The following is a 22,815-nucleotide window of genomic DNA, read 5'->3' as shown; positions in this document are numbered from 1 at the left end:
TGATTGTGTTGGTCCTTTTGGGAGGAGAACCCTGTGGTACTGGTGAGTTCAATCTGAAGTGTTATAATAGTACTTTGTGAGTGTCCATAGGTCAACCGAGTCCAGCCACCACAGTAGTATGTCCCAATTGGATGTCTACTGCTTGCAAAGTACGTACTTTCTAAGGGCAGCTGTAGTAGGTACTGGTAGTAAGAAGTAGACGTATGCGATTCGGAACGCAGCCACAGTGTCTGGCAACTAGATGTCCGTCAGTAACGTTAACGGTTTATTTACAAAGTAGCCTAACGTTAGGTAGTTTGATTGAAGAGCGTGCGCTATAGCTATTGGCTATTTTTAAACAAATTTCAAAGAGGCTACCTAATCATGGTATTTGTTTACCCTAACGTTACATCTTAATTTTGTTTAGGCTTCATTTCATCCTGATCAAATATGGTGGACATTTACACAAATTAATCTGTAATATGATCTTTACACCCTTTCCCCACTTGCTCCAGCACGCATGCGCACAGGCCAGCGTGCAGACTGGCTATTCTCCGGCTCACATTCTCTGCGCTACGATCGGATTGTTGCTGACGAATGACGACGACAATATTCTCAGCACCAACAACGATCGTAGCGCAGAGAATGTGAGCCGCGAGTGTAGAAGAGAATAGCCAGTCTGCGCGCTGGCCTGTGCGCATGCGTGCTGGAGCAAGTGGGGAAAGGGTGTAAAGATCATATTACAGAGGCTAAAGACCCTGTATTTGAAAACCACAACAATGGCTCGCGCAGCATAGATTTATGGGTGTCTTGGGTGAAAAAATGTTTTTAATATGTCTCGACATGAAGGTAGCATAGATTTATGGGTGTCTTAAGGTGAAAAAAAAGTCCAAGATTGCGCGTAATGCGCATGGAACCGCGAGGTAGGCCAGCTAAGCCATCCATGCAGAACATGTGCAACAGCGCCCCCTACTATCAGACAATTTTCAGACCGCCGCTATGGAGTTTCAAGTCCACCGTTTTTTCAAAATCGTCTGCGGAAGAACGCTGAAGATCGCCAAAAATGACATGACTCGCAACCTTGTGTGTGGCCAAATCTCTGAAAAAGTGACTTTGAATGGTTGAAAAAGTAGTGTTGCAGCTGTGAAAAAGGAAAACTTAAATACAAAACCATGTTTGCAGTAATTGCAGAGATTCTAATTTTATTTTCAACCTATCAAAACATTGTGCAAGCCTTCAAAACTTATTTTCGGGCTTGCAAAACCTTTCAAGCATTCAAACAGTTTCAACTTTACATTTCAGACCGCTGCTGCGGAGTTTCAAGTCCACCTTTTCAAAACCGTCTGCGGAAGAACGCTGCCAAAATGACATTACTCGCAACCTCGCAGGTATGTGGCCAAATCTCTGAAAAAGTGACTTTGAATGGTTGAAAAAGGAGTGTTGCAGCTGTGAAAAAGAAACTCAAATACAAAACAACAATTTCAGAGATTCAAATTTTATTTTCAACCTATCAAAACATTGTACAAGCCTTCAAAACTTATTTTCAGTCTTGCAAAACCGTGTTCAAGCATTCAAACACTGACTTACCTTTCACATCGTTTTTTTTCAGTTTCGAATTATGTCATGATTCTAATCCCATAAAAGGCGACTAGTTTGCAGGTATGCTCTGTGAGTCAAACGTCTTATAATATGCCGTAAATAAGGTCCGGGTTGTCAAAAACGAGCATTCTCCTCTAAATGGCCGATCACGCACCGAAAACGTTTTGAGGCGAGTCAAACTGCCTTGACGCTTCTACTCCTAGCACGTTATGGAGGAACCTTGTCCCTTTCTTCTATCAATCCTTGAGAGGAAGAACAACCGTGGATGTCCTGAACAGTGTGATGGCCACATTTGTTGGGATTTTGGGTGGCAGCAGCATGGAGCATCATCTGATACACTATATTGCCAAAAGTATTCACTCACCCAACCAAATAATTGAATTCAGGTGTTCCAATCACTTCCATGGCCACAGGTGTATAAAATCAAGCACCTAGGCATGCAGACTGCTTCTACAAACATTTGTGAAAGATGTTGGGTCGCTCTCAACAAGTCCAGTCTTGAAATTTCCTTTCAATAGGCTCTTTGCACAAGCACCACAACTTCCTGAAATTCTACACGCATCTTTATTTCCTGTCCTATACTATTGGATGGAAGTGATTAATCAGGTGTGCGGTACAGGACAGGAAATAAAGATGCCTGTAGAATTTCAGGAAGTAGTGGAGCTTGTGCAAAGAGCCTATTGAAAGGATGCATGGGGTTGGGTATGGGGGGATAATTTGGGATTGGGCAGCAACTGATGTGTAAAGTAATGCAAGGCTGCCATCTACAGGCTCCTGGTATGTCCTACAAGTCATTTTGTCTAAAGTTGCCTTCCTATATTATTACATTAGTCATTTAACAGACGCTTTTGTCCAAAGTGATTTACAATAATTTAATTTAATGTAGGTAGTCCTTTTATTTAATAAACAGACACGAAGGACAAGAAACATCTTTATTTTTGATTACATAGAAGAGGAGCGGTACTTCAAATCAGAACCACTCCTGAGGATAGTCAACCAGTTCACCGAGTCACAAGACCAGCCATAAATACATTTACATATAACAGCCACAGATACGTGGCTTCACTTGCGATACCAGATCTTCATTTTCTTTTCCCTCTTGATTTTCTTCTGCAGCTGTAATGTTCCATAGAGAAGGGCCTCCGCGGTGGGTGGACAACCTGAAGGACCACAAGTTCACACTTTCCATCATGTCTTCAAAGCTTCTGGTAAGACTACATTACATTAGTCATTTAACAGACGCTTTTATCCAAAGCGACTAACAATAACTGCATTTAACGTAGGAAAAGCCAATGTACTACTACTTGCCAGAACTCACAAGTGCATCTTCTTTCTATAACGAGTGACTAAGAGCATAATCTAGTGCTGAAAGCAAAGTGCAAGAATAGCAATCTAAAATACAATAGGTGCTTAAGAGGGAGGATCGCTGTAGTACTAGACTAAACACTGTAGTACTAGACGAAACATCTTCCATTATTATGTAATGTACTAATAAGACAATAAATCAATATTGCTTGTATGTGTTTGCACTTTGTAAGTTAAATGAGTTTGTAAGCTACAGTACTAAATAAGTTTAGCTATTAAATCAGTATCAGACATACCTGGAACGTATATGTCTACCGGTACAATGCGGTCACAACCTCGGACCACAGCATAGGAATAGTGGTAGTAGCCACCCCCATTGGCACAGCTGAAGGACAGAGTAGTAAAATTAATCTATGCTTATTTCACAACATGGAGTTGTCAGCTGATCTGACATGGCACATGTGTCATAGTAGAAAAACGGAGGCTAAATGAAGCTGTAGTGCTCTGCATGCAGCAGTCTAACAAAATAGTATTCAGTAATTTAAAGTCGCACAGAAGTGAAAAAAGCATTCTGTCCCATTTTGGTTCACATAATTGGTCATAGTGTTCACCTATTCAACGATGTATACCAAAAAATTTACACAATTCTACTTTTGTTGTAATCTTATATCAAAGTTCTTACTTCCTGGAAAACAGTAGGTCACATGCAATTACCACAACAGGTACCTTAGATTTTAGGCCAATAATCTCACGTCATCCACCCGTCAATCAACGCTATCCTTCTGTCAAATCTGTCTAAAGTTCTTAAAACCTGTCCACTTGTCAATGTTCCAATCAAATTCCTCTAAACATTATGTCCCACCCTCATAGCTTGTTTGCGTCGGAAATATGTCAAACTACGGAAGTTAAATGATCTCAAACGTCCGTTTCTGTGCGACTTTAACAATGCATTGCAACTGTCTAAGAAAACACAGAAATGTTTAAATGAAATGCACGTCTTACTGATAGATTGAGATCATGGCAAATCCCCACAACATAATACGGCTTTGACAAGAGTTAACACTAAGTATGTTAGAGGTTGCATTACCTTCCCATGGAGATGACGTATCTTGGCTCAGGCATCTGGTCATAAACCTGAAGGAAAGCAATGAGCCATGATGAGATCATAGAATAACACCTGATTAGAGACAGATCCCATCTAAAACATACTTACCTGTGACCTGATTTTCTACATAAACAGGTGTATTGCTTTAAAGTTACTGGTAAAAGTAAACAAAGAACTCATATTATTCCTGTCTTACAGAACTACATCTGTATCTACTCATACTACATAGGTTTCAAAAGACTTGGTGTCCCTCTCAATGCCTGTATGGAAACATTACAAATCCAACAAAATATTATGTTTGGATACATGAAATATACAAAAATCACAGAGTCCGATACCTTCCGTAGAGCAGGGGCCATCTTGTTGGTCAGGGTTCCTGCCACGATCATGACGTCGGCCTGCCGGGGGCTGGCTCTAAACACCACGCCAAACCGGTCCATGTCGTAGCGAGGGGCGGCCATGTGCATCATCTCCACCGCGCAGCACGCCAGGCCAAACGTCATGGGCCACAGAGAGCTCTGGAGTGGAAATGCACAACACAAACCACTGACCAGTCAACTAAAGACAAAGAACACGGAGTCTTCCAGAGAGCTAACCATCAACCACACCCAGGGGAAACGGGAGCCAAATAATCTCCATTCTTGATTGAGTATGTCATTGATTTTCAAGAAAAATGCTTCGCATATGTGGAATTTTTCATGCCTTCTTGATTGTCCCTTAGTGTCCATTGAAATTAAATGGGTTTTGTTTTTGTGCTTACTAGTAGTACTTGCATGGGATTAGATGGGAATATAAAGTACCAAGTCACAAACCACAGTGGTTTCCTAATTAGTAAATTGTTAGGACAGTAAATGACAGGTCATAAACAATCAATCAATCAATGCTTTATTTGTATAGCGCATTTCATACCCAGAGGCAACACAATGCGCTTTACAGAGAACAAGGGAGGTGGGTATATGACCCACCCCTACATATTCGTGTTGACGATTAAACAATGCATGAGAGAGGAGTGGAGTAGGTCAGGTAAAAAATAAAATGCATCATTGCATGCATCAGCGGGCGGCTGTGGCTCAGGAGTTAAAGTGGGTCGTCCAATGACCGCAGGGTCAGTGGTTTGAATTCCGGCTCCTCCTGTCCACATGTCGAAGTGTCCTTGGGCAAGACACAACCCCAAATTGCTCCCAATTAGCAGGCTAGCACCTTGCATGGCAGCTGCCGCCCTTGGTGTGTGAATGGGGGAATGAGAGACCATTGTAAAGCGCTTTGGATAAAAGCGCCAAATATGTGAATACCATTTACAACACTGATATTAAGAGATTCCTAATACACTTTATCTGCCAGGGTATACAGTTTTAGCATAGCCCTAACAAGGCTTTTGAGGGGATGCTGCCTCTGGGCCCTCCCTCGCTCACCCTGCGTGCCCAGTTGACCAGATCGTCCAGCTTGGTGATCACATACTCTCCCTTGCTGCTGGCTACTGCAGGTGGTTTGGACGCAGCCACGGCTGTACTCTTCCCTCTGACTGGGACCACACTGGAGGAAAAGAGTGGGTTGTTGTTAGTGCCAAGTCTTAGATAGTTTGACACATTCAGAAAAAAATATCTAAAGAAATGGCTCTTACCTGTTTGCATTCTCTTGTTTGGTTACATGGTGTAGACCCCTCTGTTGTGTAGCAAAAACTGAAATGGGTCTATGTGGTGGAGAAAGTAATTGTTAGGCTGGTCAAAAGGGGAAGGAACATATTGGACTTGGACTGGTAGAGATCACAAACAATAATGAAAACAAGGCTACACTACAACTGTCATTTTAAGATAAATGCAGGCCCCATCAAAAGCTCCTCATATGGGGCTAGCCCGTAAGATAAATGATTTATTGCTTGCGGGCTAAGAGATCTATTCTTAGAACTATTCTTACCTTGTAAAGGTACCAAACGCGGCAAGGCGAGGAGCTGCATGTGAATGTTGGGGAAGAACAAATCAATTGAACGTCGTTACAGACAAGAACGCAGTTCCTTTGCATTTTAACTGCAGCTGATAAAGATTCACTAGCTAGCTATTACTAAAACAACTACTACTACTACTACTAGTAGTAGTAGTAGTAGTAGTAGTAGTAGTAGTAGTAGTAGTAGTAGTAGTGGACAGTTATAAATCGTTTCTGTACTGCGGCTGGTTAGCTGCGTAGCTAGCACTAGCAAGGCTAGTAGTAGTACTGTAGCTACGAGCAAGGTCAGTGAGCGCAAAAGGCAGAATAGGGGAGAGTTAAAAACAAACAGCCAATAACCCAAAGAAGACGCTCTAAACTATACTATATGTGATCAGGCTGAACAGAATGAATAACATTTGATATTACACGAGATAAAAAGCTTAACATTTTGACCAAAACACCACTTACCAACCAGCACCGCCATCTTCTACTTCTTCTTCTGTTGTATTTCCGGCAGTGTAGACGCGTCGATGCGTATTACTGCCCCTCCACCGGTCGGTCAGGAGTTGTACTGTTTACCTAGGTAGCACTTTAATATTCTATTATACAGTCCCGTGTTGTGCAGGAATTGTAGCACTGCTTCTGTGATCAGCTGGTGGTTCTCACTCAGGCCAAAGAAAGAATGAAGGGAGAATGAACAGACTCCTAATGCAATCAGTGATCTGTAAAAGGACTGTCTCTGCTCTCTGTACCGAGTACATTCCATAAAAACATGCTTCACCGTTTCAGGGCTCCCACACTCACACAACCCAGTGCAATGTTTTCCCACAACAAAAAGAGACTGACGAAGCCCACAGTGACCTAACCTCAACCTGCACATTTTAACAGAGTCTTTACTTGTTCCCACAGAAGGAGAGGCCCTCGTTCCCACAGAAGGATGGATACCATAACAGTGTCTCCCCTTGGTCTCCCTGTCCCACATTCCCTGCCAGTCTTTCATAACTCCTGCCTTGATTAGCCCCCTCAGCTCCACTCTCCCCAGGGGTATAGACAGATTGATTTCCTCTGTACCTAGAGCATTTTTAGCAATGGAGTCCACTATTTCATTCCCCACTATTCCAGAATGACCTGGGACCCAGCAGAACTTTACCTCACAGCTGGCCTTCGCAATTCTATACAGAACCATCATTATCTCATGGATAAGATCGGGCCCGTGCTTCTGATCTGCCCTCTCTTAAAGCTATCAATGCAGCTGCGGAATCTGAGCATATGAGCACCCCTTCTGGTTGCACATCTTCAACCCACCACAAGGCCCAGATGATAGCCAGCAAGCGCCGCCATCTTTGAAATTTAGGTTATTAAAGTACTTCCTGTGACCATAATCACTTCGACCCATGGATGTATTAATAGAACTAATTAAAAGAATAGCTTCGACCACTCGGGGCCAACAGCACAATATGACAGGGTTTAAATCCCATGGTTTAAATGGAAGAGGGAATCACAGAATGTAGGCTATTCAAATAGCTTACATATAACACTGATCTTGCACCTACGCTCATTTATTTGCATTTTTTAATTAAAAGACACAATGTAATGTAATCCCTAGAAAATAATATTTTTAGGCTACTAATACTTAAACTATCACACGGAGTGATAATTTATCATTCACGATTCATTGTATAATATGGTGAATGACGAATTCTTAAGAAAAACTATTATAGGCTATACCAGACGCTATTTTGTAGGACGCTGGGCTAAGCTGTGCTAAATAGTAGAGGTTGGACAAAATTGTTTTATTTTGTTTTTCAACTGATTCTGACAGGAAATTAGGTCTACTAGCCAGGATTTGTTTTTTAAATCTACCCTGATCTGCTCACTGCTAATACCCTAAATTTGCCTTAATCCAAGATGGCCGCCATTGCGGGTATTTAACTAATAGAGCTATGAATGCAAACAAAGTGTCTAATCCTATGTTTTTGGGGTCAGGGAATTGATTTATAGCATTTTAATAAGACTGATATGTTTTTTTTGTAACTTAAATTGTATTGAGGTTTTTGCCATTTACAGGTGAAATCAAAACTAAATGCAAGAAAAAATCAAGAAAATAAAAGGCATAATGAAAGGAACAGATGTTTTTAAAGCTTGACTGTGACAAGACTCCCTGACACATGTAACTAAATCAGCTAGAAAACTCGAACTACCTATAATATACTCAACTTGAACTTATCCACATCATATATGTAGAACTTAATCTAACATCCCGAGAGCATAGTCATCCAGAGACTCTGCTTCCTGTTCACTGCATCATTGGTGCAGGTGATTTCAACACCCAGACAGTCTAATCATCTAGAAGCTCTTCACTGTTCACTCCAGCATTGGTGCAGGTGATTCCCTTGCACTGACCACAAGCTAGGGTGCACAGCAGTCCATTCTTGCGACAGGAACAGGTGTTTTTGTCGCACTTGCCGTGGCAGTTGCATTTGACTAGCTTCAGCAAGGATGCTGGAGCAGCATCCCTCTGCATCCTCACTGGCTTGAGATTCTCCACATGCTGGCCTTTGTGGAGCAACCAGCCCCACTTGGTTGGATCAAGAATATTGCCTAACCAGTCTGTACCTGGTGGTACACTCGGTAACTATGATACTTGGCTGCATCGCAAGTAGGTGGGAGAGATTCAGGAGGCAGACAGACCAACCTGGATACCACCTTGCTACTGAACCTGGCTGTTCTTTCAAAGTCAAGGCTATTTCCAGGCTTACAGTTGTACAGGACTTCTAGAGAGGCCTGGCCATGCTTGTTGACATCATCGTGGCTTTGATTTGGCTTCATGAATAAGCTGGCGGGGTCCTTGAGCTGATGGCATTTGCTCATTGCCATGACCTTCCCTATGCTGTACGGGCTCAACGTCGTATCACACCCTGCGATGGCATGTAGGAAGAGCAACGATGCAGTAAGGTTAGGGGCTAGATGATCTTGTAGGATCCGGATGTTGAGGATCTTGCTGGCTATCTGTAGGAAGATGACATGATGTCTGGGACTGAGATGGTGCAGCAGCAGGACCAGCAGGTCGGTGTCGTCACGAACCACTGCCACTGATCTCCTCTTGGCCATGGTACATGCTGTTGACACAATGTCATAGTCAGCATCACCAGCACTGTGGTATCTCCAACTCCAGCTTTCTCCAGCTCACTGCCAATGAAATACAGGAACTTCTGCTTATTCCTGGGGTTTGCGAGGAATGCCTTCTTCTTCCTGGTCAGCTGCATTTCTTACTTGAAGTCAACTTCTGCTCCAAAGTTGTTTGAGCTGGAACGTCTCTGGTGTGCTTCATCCTTGGTAGAGGGACCACGTCTATAACCATCAAATATGACAACAACATGTCTGTAGTGGCGATGTACATACTGCACATACAAACTGGATAGATTGGCGGTTGGGCCATGGCAGCCGTTGTGCACCACCATCAAGGACGTACACAACATCATCTGGACATTGACTTACTACACAGGATGGTAGCCTACCTTCTTCACCAGGCCTGTCTGGAGACTGGCCTCGTCTGGCCGACGCATCAGGAGACTAGCTTGCATAGATAAATCTGTGACTCGAGCGTCATGAACGTCCAAATTACCATGAAAGCACGAGAGGAACAGAACTGGGGCTAGCTGTAGATTAACAATAAGACACAATGAACTAGAATAATATATGTAATATGATATAATAATATGATTTTTTGCACAAAATTTAGAGTATGATTGCAATTATCTGCAAATATGTCACATATAGACAAATAATACCATAATAAATGAACTCCTTGAACTGTAAAACATAGTAGCCTATTAGACACTTTGTTTGCATTTATAGCCGTAATAGTTTGGAAGATATGCTAATTTTTGCTATTCGGTAGGCTATACCTGCGATGGCGGCCATCTTGGATTAGGGCAAATTTGGGGTAGGCAGTGCGCAGATCAGGATAGATTTTTTTTAAATCCTGGCTAGTAGACCTAATTTCCTGTCAGAATCAGTTGAGAAACAAAATAAAACAATTTTGTCCAAACTGAGTGAATCTTTTTTACTTTAAAGGTATAATATGTTATATGTGGATTAAAATAAACATTTTTTCAAAAATACTACATCCATAGGGCTTTGCAAAGGCTGCAGAGTAAAAGTATTGCTTTTCCATAAAAAATAATATTTTGTCTGAAATTACTACATTATGAAATTTTGACTGCCCGACAATGACACTCGTTATATCATACCAGCCAATAGTATTACAGTGTTGGTACTGCACGCTGGGTTGCCAGGTACTATTCTAGCTTCACCACTGTGAGATTAGCAGTAGCCAGCAAACGTTATACTTCCATGAATTAGCAGCATTATAGATGTTGGTTAGCATCAAGTGTGTGTGCGACTATAAAACGGCAGCTTTTCCGTCCACTTCCGCTCACTCTTTTCAGCTAAACGTTTGGTAAAATGGTCGAGTTTTGTCGTCCTGCTTTTCCGCCTGAGCCCCAGCGAACCGTGCGATATGAATCTCAAAAGCTCAGTGACCGAAGAAGGAGCAAACGTTGGATAAATATCGGGCCAGCCTTTACTTGTTGGATGGAGTTTATGGAGTTTCATGGGATAAAGTCGCATGGTGCCATCAGGCCCCCAGGATTTGAAATCTAAAGTGAAGCCCTATTGAACCGCGCCATCTTTGAAAAAAAAACGCCACTGATACCTTTGACATGCGCAGTCAAAGGTATCAATGACGCATTCTTGTAGTCCAGGAACAGATTGCTCTACCCCAGGGGTGTCAAACACACGCCAAAGCCAAGCCAAGCCAAGTTAGCAAAAACCGGCCCGCCAGATGGTTCAAACCGGCCCACGAGACGACGTCCAAATTTTTTAAAAAGGAACAGATATTCCAAATTTGTCCAGCAGAGGTCGCACTGACATAACGAGAGATCCGGAAATAAACAGCACGTGACAGCAACGCGCCCAGAATGCGCCATCTGGCAATCTTGCCTTATCGTTATTAAGCTCTTGTTGTCAAAATTACCCACGGTTGCACCCTCATTACCAAAATGTCTTTGTCAAAAAGGAGTTTTCCAAGAAAAATGGACTGATTCTTATTTATTCACAGAAGTGAATGGGAAACCTGTGTGCTTGGTGTGTAATCAGCAAGTTTCAGTGCAAAATAATATTCGGCGCCACTATGAGACTCATGGTGAAAAATACAACCATTTGCGAGGACAACTGAGAATAGAGAAGATAAATGAATTGTTAGTGGGTCTGAAGAAACAGCAGTCTGTTTTTACCCGTAGCCGAGAGGTCAGTGATGCAGCGGTGAAAGCTAGCTACCTTATTGCTAACGAGATAGCGTTAGGGTCCAAGCCATTTTCTGAGGGTGAGTTCGTGAAAACATGCATGCTGAAGGCTGCAGAAATCGTGTGCCCTGAAAAGCGACAGGCCTTTGCCAACATTAGCCTAACGAGGAACACTGTCGCAGATAGAATTTCAGATCTCTCGGCAGACTTGGACAGCCAAATGAATCACAAAGTCAAGTAATTTGTTGCATTTTTGGTTGCAATTGATGAGAGCACTGATATTACAGATGTTGCTCAACTGGCCATATTCATTCGTGGTGTTGATGAGACTTTGACAGTCACCGAGGAGTTCCTTGGGTTGGCTGACCTATGACGGATACTACAACAGCGGATGACATTATCGAAAAGCAGGCGTTGTGACAAAATTCAGAGAGAAAGTACAGGCCGCAAATGGAGGACAAGATTTTTGGACATTTCACTGTATTTTGCACCAGGAAGCATTGTGTTGCAAATCATTAAAAATGGATCATGTCATGGAGGTGGTTGTCCGAACCGTTAATTTCATCCGAGCAAGAGGTCTGAATCACCGTCAGTTTGACAGTCTTCTCAGTGATGAAGACATTACGCATGGCTTGCCATACCACACTGAAGTACGGTGGTTAAGCCGAGGTGCCGTGCTGAAGCGTTTCTTTGAGCTATGAGAGGAAATTGGACAGTTCATGGAGAAAAAAGGCAAACCAGTGAAGGAACTTAAATGCCCAGAATGGGTGCAGGATCTTGCCTTTATGGTGGATATTACAGAGCACCTGAATAATCTTAACAAAATGTTGCAGGGCCGCAAAAAAGTTGCCACTCAGTATTATGACAGCATACGCGCATTCAAGTTGAAACTGTCTCTCTGGGAGACACAACTATCTAGCGGTGACAACGCTCATTTCCCTTGTCTAAGAGATGTGCGTGCGACCGGACTTAATGCTGACATGGATAAATACAAAGACAAGATTACAGGATTGCTGTGGGAGTTTGAGCGATTTTTTCAGTTCCATAGGCCTATCTGTGAATAAATGTTTTGTGCCTTTGTAGATCCACTGTGATCTGTGAGTGCACATATGTAGGCTACATTATAAATTAAGGCATAATATTGAAAAACAAAGGTAAAGATTTTGAGTTGACGTTATTTATAGGTTATTTTGCTATTATTTTACTGGCCCGGCCCACTTGAGATCAGATTGGTCTGTATGTGGCCCCTGAACCAAAATGAGTTTGACACCCCTGCTCTACCCGCTCTGAGTTTGCGATGAAAAGCTACTTGCTTATTAATCTACTTTCATCAAATATATCCGTTGGAAAACTTTTTATCCAGGCATCTTAGTTTTAACAGTATAATTGTGACTGAACTTGATTTGTTTGCGAGTAGGTGGTATTTATTCTGTTTCGAGCTTGGCGGGTTAGCCGCGAACTTCATGCCGCAGCGAGATCCCATCTCTGGGTGGACAGCTGTTCAACTCGCCTGGGACCAGGTCCCCTGGAGCTATTTCGCCTGGCTGCACATCGCGTTGTTGTGAACAGAATGAATACCACCTACTAGCAAACAAAACATATTACGTTGTGTTGTTGCAGTTCTTATCTTTAGACACTAGATGGGGGAAATAATCCACATACTACATATTATACCTTTAATTACTGGACTAGAACGCGGGTGTATTCGAATGGCAGGTGCCGTTGCTGTAGAGATGAGCATGAATTCAAAAGACTCGTGTTTTTCGAGTGAGGATCGCTGCTCCGTGGCCAAAAATGAAATGGCGCACACATAACAGGATCCAGCATGAAGTATATTGGTCTAATCCTCTATATGTTTACCGCCTCTGTAGCCGAGGTTATCTACACCAACAACTGGGCCGTCCGTGTGAGTGGCACCGATCCTGAAATCATCCACAAGATTGCCATGAAACATGGTTTCATAAATTTGGGAAAGGTAGGCTACAACAGCTAATAGGCCTAGCCTACATCATAGCCTACACTACTGTTACATTGTGAAATAGTTAGCCTACACTGAATAAGCCTACTTTTCTTTTTTAAAGATATTTCCAGATGGCAACATTTACCATATGGTAGGAGGAAAAGTGGCAAAACAATCATTGCAGGCAAATAATTGGCATAATCGTCTCCTGGAAATGGATCCACAGGTTAATAGAAACCGTACCACTTCATCCGGTACTATTTTGTACAAAAACTGTTATAAAAATGTAATTCGATGTAGACTAGATCTAATTATGCTGATCTGTTTCCCAGGTGCTCTGGTATGCGCAGCAGTCTGGAATGAGTAGAGTGAGAAGAAATGTTGTCAACATTATGCCAAATGATCCCCTTTTCAGCCAACAGTGGTACTTGGTACGCTATTTCAAAGGGCCAATTTAGCACTCTGTAATAGAGGGTTTTCACGGCCGGCCACGTTGGAGGTTTAAAGTCGCACAGAAACCATGGATGTATTATACAGAACCGGACGTTTGAGATCATCTAACTTCTGTAGTTTGACGTATTTTCGACGCAAACAAGCTATGAGGGTGGGACATACGTGTAGAGGAATTTGATTGGAACATTGACAAGTCGACGGGTTTTAAGAACTTTAGACAGATTCGATAGAAGGATTGCGTTGATTGACGGGTGGATGTAGTGAGATTATTGGCCTAAAATCTAAGGTACCTGTTGTCGTAATTGCACGTGACCTACCGTTTTCCAGGAAGTAAGAAATTATACTTTGATATAAGATTACAACAAAAGTAGAATTTTGTAAAAAAAAAAAATGGGGGAGGGCATACATCGTTGAATAGGTGAACACTATGACCAATTATGTGAACCAAAATGGGACAGAATGCTTTTTTCATTTCTGTCCGACTTTAATCTTAGGTTTAGCAGGTGTAAGATCAGGTTTAGGCTAACGACTAGATAGATAGGTTTATCTAGGCTACCTGTCTATTGATCTATAGCTAGCTAGCTATCTACATTCAGTAGCAACTTCCAACATGGCCGACTGATGATGGGCCGTGAAAACCCTCTAGTGTAACCAAATACCCTCTTTGGTGTAACTGTACACAGCTACATTATGGTAGCCTACATTTGTTATGTGAATCTGTTTAAAACTTTTGTGAAAATCTCTGGTCATCCCACTTTAACTGTTAACATTCAAAAAATGTTTTGTAACTGTAGACTTGTGCTTTTCAGAGCGATGCCTTCAATCATAACGTGCTGGCAGCCTGGGCTCAAGGCTACTATGGCAAGGGTGTGGTGGTGTCTATATTAGATGATGGCTTGGAGACAAGCCACCCGGACTTCGCTGGAAATTATGCAAGTTATTCCCATATATGACTTATCTTGCTAACACGATGGAGACTTAATTACCATTGCTGCAGAAATAGAATTAGACCGGACATGATGAAATGAAAAACGATCACTCTGCAAAAATAAAATTAGACTGGACAAGATGAAATGAAAAACTCTGCAAACCTTTATCTTCTATATTACTGTAGGATCCATTTGCTAGTTATGATATGAATGATAATGACCCCAACCCTGATGCTCACTACTCCCTGACCAAGCCAAATAGGTAGGCCTACCCATTTTTTTTTTTTTTTTAATTGTTTATGTCAACATCATGTGGTCTAATTTTGCATCAGTTAACCGCTGTTGTCCCTGCCATTAGACATGGGACACGGTGTGCAGGAGTAGTGGCTGCTGTGGCACATAACGGGGTGTGTGGAGTTGGGGTGGCGTACCAGGCCAAGATTGGAGGCAAGTAAACAACACATTCTGGATGCGAGGTTGAAGTAGGGCAAATATGTTTTTATTTGTTCTTAATTATCTCTCCTGATCTTGTTTTGATTTTCACCCTGGCTCTTCCGCTGCCTTGCCCAGCTGTCCGGATGCTGGATGGGTTTGTCACTGACCTGATAGAGGCCAAGTCATTAAACTGGAACCAGCAGCACGTTGACATCTACAGCTCCAGCTGGGGCCCCGAGGATCTGGGCAGGACTGTAGAAGGACCGAGTACTTTGACTCAAGAAGCCTTTATCAGAGGCATAAGCCATGTACGATTCAACTTGTCCTCCTACTGTTCTCTATGGTAGTGTGCGTCTTGTTTCAGTCAGCATAGTGACGCCTAACTGCAGTTGTAGTAACATCACACCTGTGATTCCTCATAGGGCCGTGGTGGCTTGGGCTCCATCTACGTCTGGGCCTCAGGTAACGGGGGCTCCGCCCTCGACAACTGCAACTGTGATGGCTACACCAACAGCATATACACGTTGTCTGTCAGCAGCGCCACAGAGAGAGGCACTCTGCCATTCTACAGTGAACCCTGCTCTGCAATCCTAGCAGCCACTTACAGCGGGGGAAGCTCTCATCATCGTAACATTGTAAGGGTGCCACCCCTCTCAAATCATGCTGATTTCCATTCTACATCTTGAAGTTATTTGCAAAGAGATGCACCTAGATTTAGAAAAAACTGAATTCTTAGTATTATGTAGGCACAGACAGTGCCTCACAGGTACACTGTTCTAAAGGGCAGCCTTCCATTCATGAAAAATACCAAATCTGGGTACTGTTTGTTTGTTATTGATGCCCATATTGTGGACATGGTAAGATAAGTTAAATAAATCCAAATGTATGTTGTAATAATTGGCCCAGCACAATATCACACCCAGTGCACTCCAGTAGTAAGCGCATCTACACCAATATCCCTGGTTGGGGTCTCCTCTTGAGGTCACCACAGACCTGCATCACAGCTGCACCTCTGAGCACACCGGCACCTCCGCCTCTGCTCCACTGGCTGCTGGGATCGTCGCCCTGGCTCTGCAGGCAAAGTAACCACTCCCTCCCTCTCTCTGCACCTGTAACTCGATAACCTGTTTTTGTCTGAGGCCTCGAATCAATGAGAAAGAGGATTGTTTCCTAACTGTCCCCTCAGTCCAACACTCACCTGGCGCGACGTTCAGCACATCACAGTGCAAGCGTCTCGACCAGCGGAGCTTATAACGCAGGACTGGCGTACCAACGGAGTTGGGCGAGCCGGTGAGACAAAAAGCACTAGTTTAACCTCTGTTTACGCAGGGAGTGTGGAGTGTTAGTTCGTGATATTCATCAAAACATTTGCTATTCAAAACTGGATTAACAATCCCAGATGTATGGGATCATACACCATTTTGCTCTGTTGTAGTCAGCCACTACTATGGATATGGGCTCATGGATGCAGGCAGGATGGTCGACTTGGCCAGAAAATGGAGAGCAGTCAAACCTCAAAGGAAGTGCATTGTTGATGTCATAGCCAAACCCCTGTAAGGAAAACACTTGCCCTTCAATTTTACTGTTGGAAAGCAACAGTTATAGAGATTATGTTATGAGCTTTACTGTCGTTAAAAAAAAAGTTTTACAAATTAGTCTAATATAATAGGTGATCTTAAATACTGCCTGATAAACATCAAAAGCCAGCTGGCCAGTCAATATACAGGTGGGATATCCATTACACTTATCTGCCCTTTATTCAATAGTGAGCTCCGCAAGAGGCTGACATTGAGGTGGAATGAGACAGCTTGTCACAGCACCAGGAACTGGATTCTGTCTCTAGAGCACCTTCAAGTCCGACTGAGCCTGACCTCCTCCAGACGTGGCGACCTCTCCATAAGCCTCATCAGCCCCATGGGAACTACCTCAGATCTCCTCACACCCAGGTCACACACACACACATATAAACCCTAACAGATGCACACACAAACATGCACACACAAACACACCGCACACACACACACTCAACAGGACAAGGACAGCATGCAGAAAATCTGTCCTAGGCTTAAAGCACAATAAGGTTTATATAACGAGAGGGGAATATGTAATTTCTGCTTTATTGTGATGCCATATTCTAATCAGAGTTTCTGTGTTCCATCTCAGGCCCTATGACAGATCCGCAAAAGGATTCTCTAACTGGGCCTTCATGAGCACACACTGCTGGGACGAGAACCCTTCTGGATATTGGGCTCTGCAGATAGTAAACCATGGGGATTCAAAAAACGGAGGTACACAGCATGAAGTCACTGTGGGGAAAACGGACTTTATTATGACACAAATTACGCCTAGATATTATGTAGATGTTATGGTTGCAATCAAAAGGTTAAGGCATGTTTAGATATTAGGACCGGACAGATGCAGGCTGACCTTGGTTGGGGTGTAAATACTAGCCCTCTGTGTGGTTTTCCTATGCAGGGTCACTGCAAACAGGCTACAATGTCACCTCAAACGTCAAAACATAGAACTGGCTTGGCATTTACTCAGGCTACTCTGTTATAAACTGAATGAAGAATCCACTTGTGTAATAACATTTGCTGCTAAGCTGTAATACCCTGTAAATACCATTCTACTTAGCAGTCCCTATGTTACTACAGGTTGTAACTACAATGTTGTTCAAATGAGTGTTGTCTTGGATTTTTGTTGCAGCCATTCACCTTTGAGTTACAATCTACAGTACAGCAATTATTTTAAATTCCCAGCCTGCTCTTTCATTGTTCTCTGAAGTCTGAAGAGCACCATTTTGATATACTTCACTTTTTAGCTCAAAGCAACACACTGATTGTTCTACATAAAAAGAAAATTCTATATTGGCTTGCTGACCACCATTGTCATTCTGAGAGTTATGCGTCTGCTTATCCACAGGGATCCTGAGTAGTGTTCGTCTAGTACTCTATGGTACAGATGAGCACGTGGCCAGGCGTCGCACAGAGAGGACAATGGTTCACCAGTGTGCAGTGATGGACTCTACTGGTGGCTGTACAGGTTCACAGACGTACTGCATGATGACACGACAGGGCAGCAAGATTATAAATATGTAACAGTTGAACAGAAATCAAACAGAGGATTCTGAAGAAAGTCAGCTTAGACCTATTGTAGTACAATGCTTTTGTACAAAAAGTATAGTCCTAAATGTGTCAAACCTGTTTCAGGATGTGCATACCCACTTTTGGCGTTTGGGAGTGTCTGCCTGGTGGCCTGCCCGCCTCACTACTACGAGTCAGATGGAAATGGCACCCTCTCTCCTCGGAGGTGCCTGCCCTGCCACCAGAGCTGCCACACCTGCTACGGCAAGCGGAACACAAACTGCTTGAACTGCCCTGTCTACTCCACCTTGGATCCTGGCAGCGGTACCTGCGCCCCCCCTGTCTACTTGTGGGACCACCGTAGCAAAACAACCGGCACAGAGCAGATGTTGACCAAAGCTGCCATGCAGATGGCGTTAGTAGCGCCGCTGATGATGTGGTGCATCGTGATGATGTGGGTCATGGTGAGGATGCTGAGCGGGCCCTTTGCGCCTCGCGTAGCTCCCATGGACCCCGGCAGCCCTGAGGAGGCGCAGGCTGGGGAGACGGACCCAGGCAGCACCGAGGAGGCCCGTGCTGTGCAGATGGTGGTGCTCAGAGTGCCAGAGCAGGTGGTGGAGGCCAGCCAAGCTGCTGTGTTCACCAGCGTTGCACATGGTTCACCAGAAACATGACTCACTTCGGCAGTAGCCCACAAAGTCAGTAGGGTAACGGTTATGTTGATAAAAAGCTACTGAGAAACGTCTTTCTTTTTAAGGAAATGGCTTTTATTCTTCAGTGTCACTTACAAACTTTTCGATAAAAGAAATCTCTTTTTGGACCAATGAGGCATTCAGTGGTTTCATATGAGATCTCTTCATTAGGGACAATACTCATCCATTTGCAAATATAGCTTTTAAGTCAAAGTACTGAACAGTTCAAACATTAAATATAGGCACTTAAAAGGACAAAAACTTGAAACTGGATCATTGTTGAAAGACATCCTCCACAAGTAGAGGGAGAGAAGGGCTCTTGCATTTCATATAATAGGCATGAATCCATATAAAAATGTCTTGTATATGTGGAGCAAAATACAACTGAAGCCTTTACAGACTTAGAGGTTAGTGGCATTCTGTGTAGCTCTGCTGAACTGTAGACCACAGGAATGGGCTATTTGTGGGATAAGTTTTCTCTTGAAAGAATAAGGGACAGTATTCTCCTCAGTTAGTGTCCAGGATGTCTGTGGGTACAACACTATCCAATTTACCACTCTCTGGCCAGGGGGAAGGGGTGGTCTGATTATAGAGTGTGTCCTCAGACCCAAAGAGCAGCCACCTGAGGCCCAGGTCGTACAGAGAGAACACGTTGAAAGCCACCATAGCTAAGAGCGGGAAAACGCTGAGCCCTGATCCAAAACATCGCCAGGGGCTACACATGTGGAGGGAAAGCCAGTACACAAGCCTAGGACCAAAATAAAAGGAAGAATCTCAGAATATTTTCAGAATCTGATCATATTAGCATTCAAAGATAACATCGTAACTCTTACCACATTGACAGTTTAGGAGACTCACCTTCCAAGAACGAACATGGCGGCCAAAATGGGCACCACCCTCAGCTGATCTTGAGGCAGGAGTGTCGCCAGAACAACAAGATTGAGAGCATACAGAAACAACTGCTCTGTGGATGTTGTCACAAACAGCTGCTGAGCTGCCGGCCTTCTGGGAAGCGTCTCCACAGGATTGAAGGACCCGGCACAGAACCGGCACATAGCACCCATCAGTATCCCTGCAACAGGGACAGAGACACGTCTGGGTTAATAGCAGTTGAATTAAGCCCTTGGGCCAAAGACAACACAGATGTGATTCCATTAGCATCATTCTGCCTGACAACAAGGATATTCTGAATCCTGTTTCATCTGCCAATGAGGCCATGTTCAAACATTTTATATAATTTCTTTTGTCTCCTGTCTGTAGGTGGATGTGCTGTGCTTCTTCACCCCCCCCCCCCCCTATGGTCATATGAGAGGAGAAAGGAGGAAAATCCTAAAAAAAAACTATTAGGACACCGCCCTGGAGACTCGCAAAGTACATGCCCTCTAATTTTTGTGCTATTCTAGTTTTCCTTTTAAGCTATATTTAAGAAGAGGAAATTACCCTCCTCCCTACAGTCCTGGATAGATTTGTATTGCTTGCGGTTTAGGGAGTAGACAATTAAAATCTAGACTTAGACATGGCTAGACAGCATGAGTCTCTTTCTTAAGTCTTCATTCAAAAGAACCTCTCACACAATTGATACACCAGTTACAATTCTGTCCATGAAAACTATGACCAAAACATTATGACCAGGACATACCCAGGACGACCGGCGTTGCGGCTACCGCACAGCAGCGGAGTGTGAAGGTGAGGCGGCTAACCATGTCGGGGAGGTCAGGGGCTTCTATGGGAACATAGAAGTAGAGTGCGTAGAGAACCCCCGCGGTACACAGGAGGGAGGCCAGGAGGGAGCACACAGCAGGAACACGGCCATTTTGGCAACATCTACAACAGCTGCAGCAACATTTCCTATCAGAGAGCTGTGGGCCAGCGGCCTCACGGGGGTCCTGCCCTGGTGAACTCCACATCGCCAACTCTATGCTCTCCTGCGGCAAGCTGATCAACGGATGGCCTTCATCGACAGTGGAATCCAGATTGTTGGTCTCTGGACTCCATCTCTGTGTGTCTGTGCCATTGGGAATGTCTCTTGTGGAGCCTGGATTTGGCGTGTGGATGCAGTTTTCCACAGTGTCTTCCAAATCGTGCGCTGTAGCAATCGGACTGGAAACAGTTCCGTCCAGCATTCCGTCTTCCCCTTCATCTGGTGGCTGCTCCTGTGTTAGAGACTCGCTGGGTTGCTGGTGGCAGGAATCAGGACCTGCTCAAAATAAACCCGTATTCAAATGTTATTCAAACAGCATATTCAAAGCATTAGCGTAAAATACCTTGCTTCAAGTCCTGAACATACTGATTCACCAGACAGTCATGAATCTGGGCCGACGGTTGGACACAAGAAGGCTTATTTAGCCTTCTCATCACTCTTTCATGCGTAGATTCAGAATTCCAGCACACATCCATGATCAAAAAGTGACAGAAATGGAAAGTAGTCTGCCCAATGAATCATCAGTCTGGACCAAGTTCAGTACCTGCTGGTAGCGGTTCCAGGGAACGCTGGGAGCCTGTGGCAGACGGAGATGAGGAGTGGAGCTCCTCCACTGAAGACTCTGGGCTGTCTGACACCGGTGCCAGCGATATCTGGGTGTCCAGGTCAAGGAAGGGGGAGAATGACAGCCGGGCAGGGTCGATGTCCTGCAGCTGATTGATGATGTCACTGATGGACTCCTTCACACTGTCAATCTCCTTCACATCTTGTTGTGGGTTTGTGGCTTGACGCCCTGTAGTTGTCATAGTCGCACAGTCTACAGAGTGGGAATGGTGGAGAATGACGTTTACTATTACAATAGGCTATAGACACGTCATTGGCATTCAAACAAAATGTGCACTGCTACAAAACGACAGAATCCAGGTGTTCTTAGAAAAAAAAATCTAAGGGTTCCAGGGGTAGACCCCTTCGCGCTAGACGGGGGTATAAACATCTGGGGATTCAATTTGGAATCGGCCCTTGGGGCAGCGCCAATAGTGGCTCGTCGTCTGATTTTAAAGACTGACTCACAAATATGAATAGGCTACGTCACATTCTCCAAACAAAAGCTGCCTCTTAACTAAAAATTTTTCTGTTTTTTTGCAGTAAAACAGAAAAAAGATCCATCTGGAAAGCATCAATGAAAATTGCGCTGACTGGTTCTCCTGATTACGCGCGGGGCAGTTTGCCCATAATAAGAAAGACTTGATGCGGTTCCTACAGGAACTCTTATGGGTTCACAGATGCAAAGCCAACCCAAAACGTTTAACCCGGCTCTCAATTGTATATTGATTCAAGTCTAAATTATGAAATTCTAAGCTATAAAATACTAGCTTAAATAAAGGCCTTATTTTATCTTTCCCAACGAATCAAGTCAATAGTAGGCCCTGATTTTAGTTTTAAAGTAAAATATAATTAGGGTATCGTCGTTTTTAGCCTACTTTCGATAGTCTATTAGACTATTCAGTACGTAATTCCTTAAATTATATAGTTTATGTTGCATTGCCAGTTCCAGTAGCCTATAAAACGGATCACCCCCTATAGTACTAGACTAAAGCATTCGGGCTAAAACATGCCTTCAATTAATTTACCTTTTTCGAGTGACGACGTAGGCGAACACTTTTTAGCTGGAAAATCTGCAGTCCGTTCTTCCTTTCCCCCACTTTTGTCTTCTAGCAGTCTGAACTTCTGAATCAAATTTCAAGACGGACAAAATACTACGCTTTAGCCCCCGCCCACACACTTTCTGGGTACCATGTCAAGCAGAGTCAGACCATATGGAGAAAATCACTCCGAGGCGGATACACCGGGGGGGTTGGGCTGTGCTGTTGGGTCGAGATGTTTCATTAAGAAATCGGTACTTTTAAGTGACGGAAGGTCATCTTAAAATGTCCCTTCTATAAACCAGCATGCATGTTGCCTTCAGTTCATTAGCAGGCCTATTATAAAACAGGTAGCCTAGGCAGCAAATACCCACTGACCATATAACCAATCACTTGAAAGTGCAGGCAATTCAATCTGCATTATGGTTGTGGCGGCGGCAATTTAGTTTTCTTCCGTTATGATAATGGAAGAGTTATGACTG

At 43.6% G+C, this 22,815-nt stretch overlaps 3 protein-coding genes across 3 annotated transcripts; 1 reads left to right on the top strand and 2 right to left on the bottom strand.

Annotated features, from left to right (window-relative positions):
• Nucleotides 1–2,496: 2,496 nt before the first annotated feature.
• Nucleotides 2,497–6,408, bottom strand: ndufs7 (NADH:ubiquinone oxidoreductase core subunit S7). Its single transcript, XM_084445121.1, has 8 exons — nt 6,380–6,408; nt 5,903–5,936; nt 5,610–5,678; nt 5,401–5,521; nt 4,327–4,506; nt 3,971–4,017; nt 3,180–3,268; nt 2,497–2,738 (listed from the first exon to the last, which is right to left on the bottom strand). Exons 1-8 carry the CDS (start codon nt 6,393–6,395, stop codon nt 2,641–2,643), a joined length of 654 nt encoding a protein of 217 aa, XP_084301247.1. The 5' UTR covers nt 6,396–6,408; the 3' UTR covers nt 2,497–2,640.
• A 6,518-nt stretch (nt 6,409–12,926) lies between these two features.
• LOC311313638 (furin-like) lies at nt 12,927–18,751 on the top strand (the record flags this gene model as incomplete). Its single annotated transcript, XM_084443812.1, has 15 exons — nt 12,927–12,933; nt 13,089–13,192; nt 13,510–13,608; nt 14,425–14,562; nt 14,745–14,821; nt 14,918–15,006; nt 15,130–15,302; nt 15,417–15,629; nt 15,976–16,076; nt 16,181–16,284; nt 16,430–16,547; nt 16,761–16,940; nt 17,158–17,282; nt 17,917–18,036; nt 18,204–18,751. The coding sequence occupies 15 exons, from the start codon at nt 12,927–12,929 to the stop codon at nt 18,749–18,751; spliced, it is 2,196 nt and encodes a 731-aa protein (XP_084299938.1).
• Nucleotides 18,752–19,276: 525 nt separating this feature from the next.
• LOC311313637 (transmembrane protein 79-like) lies at nt 19,277–21,496 on the bottom strand (the record flags this gene model as incomplete). Its single annotated transcript, XM_084443811.1, has 4 exons — nt 19,277–19,517; nt 19,628–19,841; nt 20,409–20,966; nt 21,223–21,496. The coding sequence occupies 4 exons, from the start codon at nt 21,494–21,496 to the stop codon at nt 19,277–19,279; spliced, it is 1,287 nt and encodes a 428-aa protein (XP_084299937.1).
• Between the last annotated feature and the right edge of the window lie 1,319 nt (nt 21,497–22,815).

This window comes from Borostomias antarcticus (genome assembly GCF_949987555.1).
Source record: "Borostomias antarcticus genome assembly, chromosome: 10".
Classification (NCBI taxonomy): domain Eukaryota; kingdom Metazoa; phylum Chordata; class Actinopteri; order Stomiiformes; family Stomiidae; genus Borostomias; species Borostomias antarcticus.
Note: the sequence above shows the minus strand (reverse complement) of the source record. Positions and strands in the feature narration are given on the sequence as shown.

Excerpts from the sequence above, each read along its gene's own strand:
- ndufs7 (XM_084445121.1), bottom strand. Across the intron at positions 4,507-5,400 it reads TGGTCAACTGGGCACGCAGG|AGCTCTCTGTGGCCCATGAC; the intron begins GTGAGCGAGGGA and ends TTTCCACTCCAG. Across the intron at positions 4,018-4,326 it reads TGGCCCCTGCTCTACGGAAG|GTTTATGACCAGATGCCTGA; the intron begins GTATCGGACTCT and ends GCTTTCCTTCAG.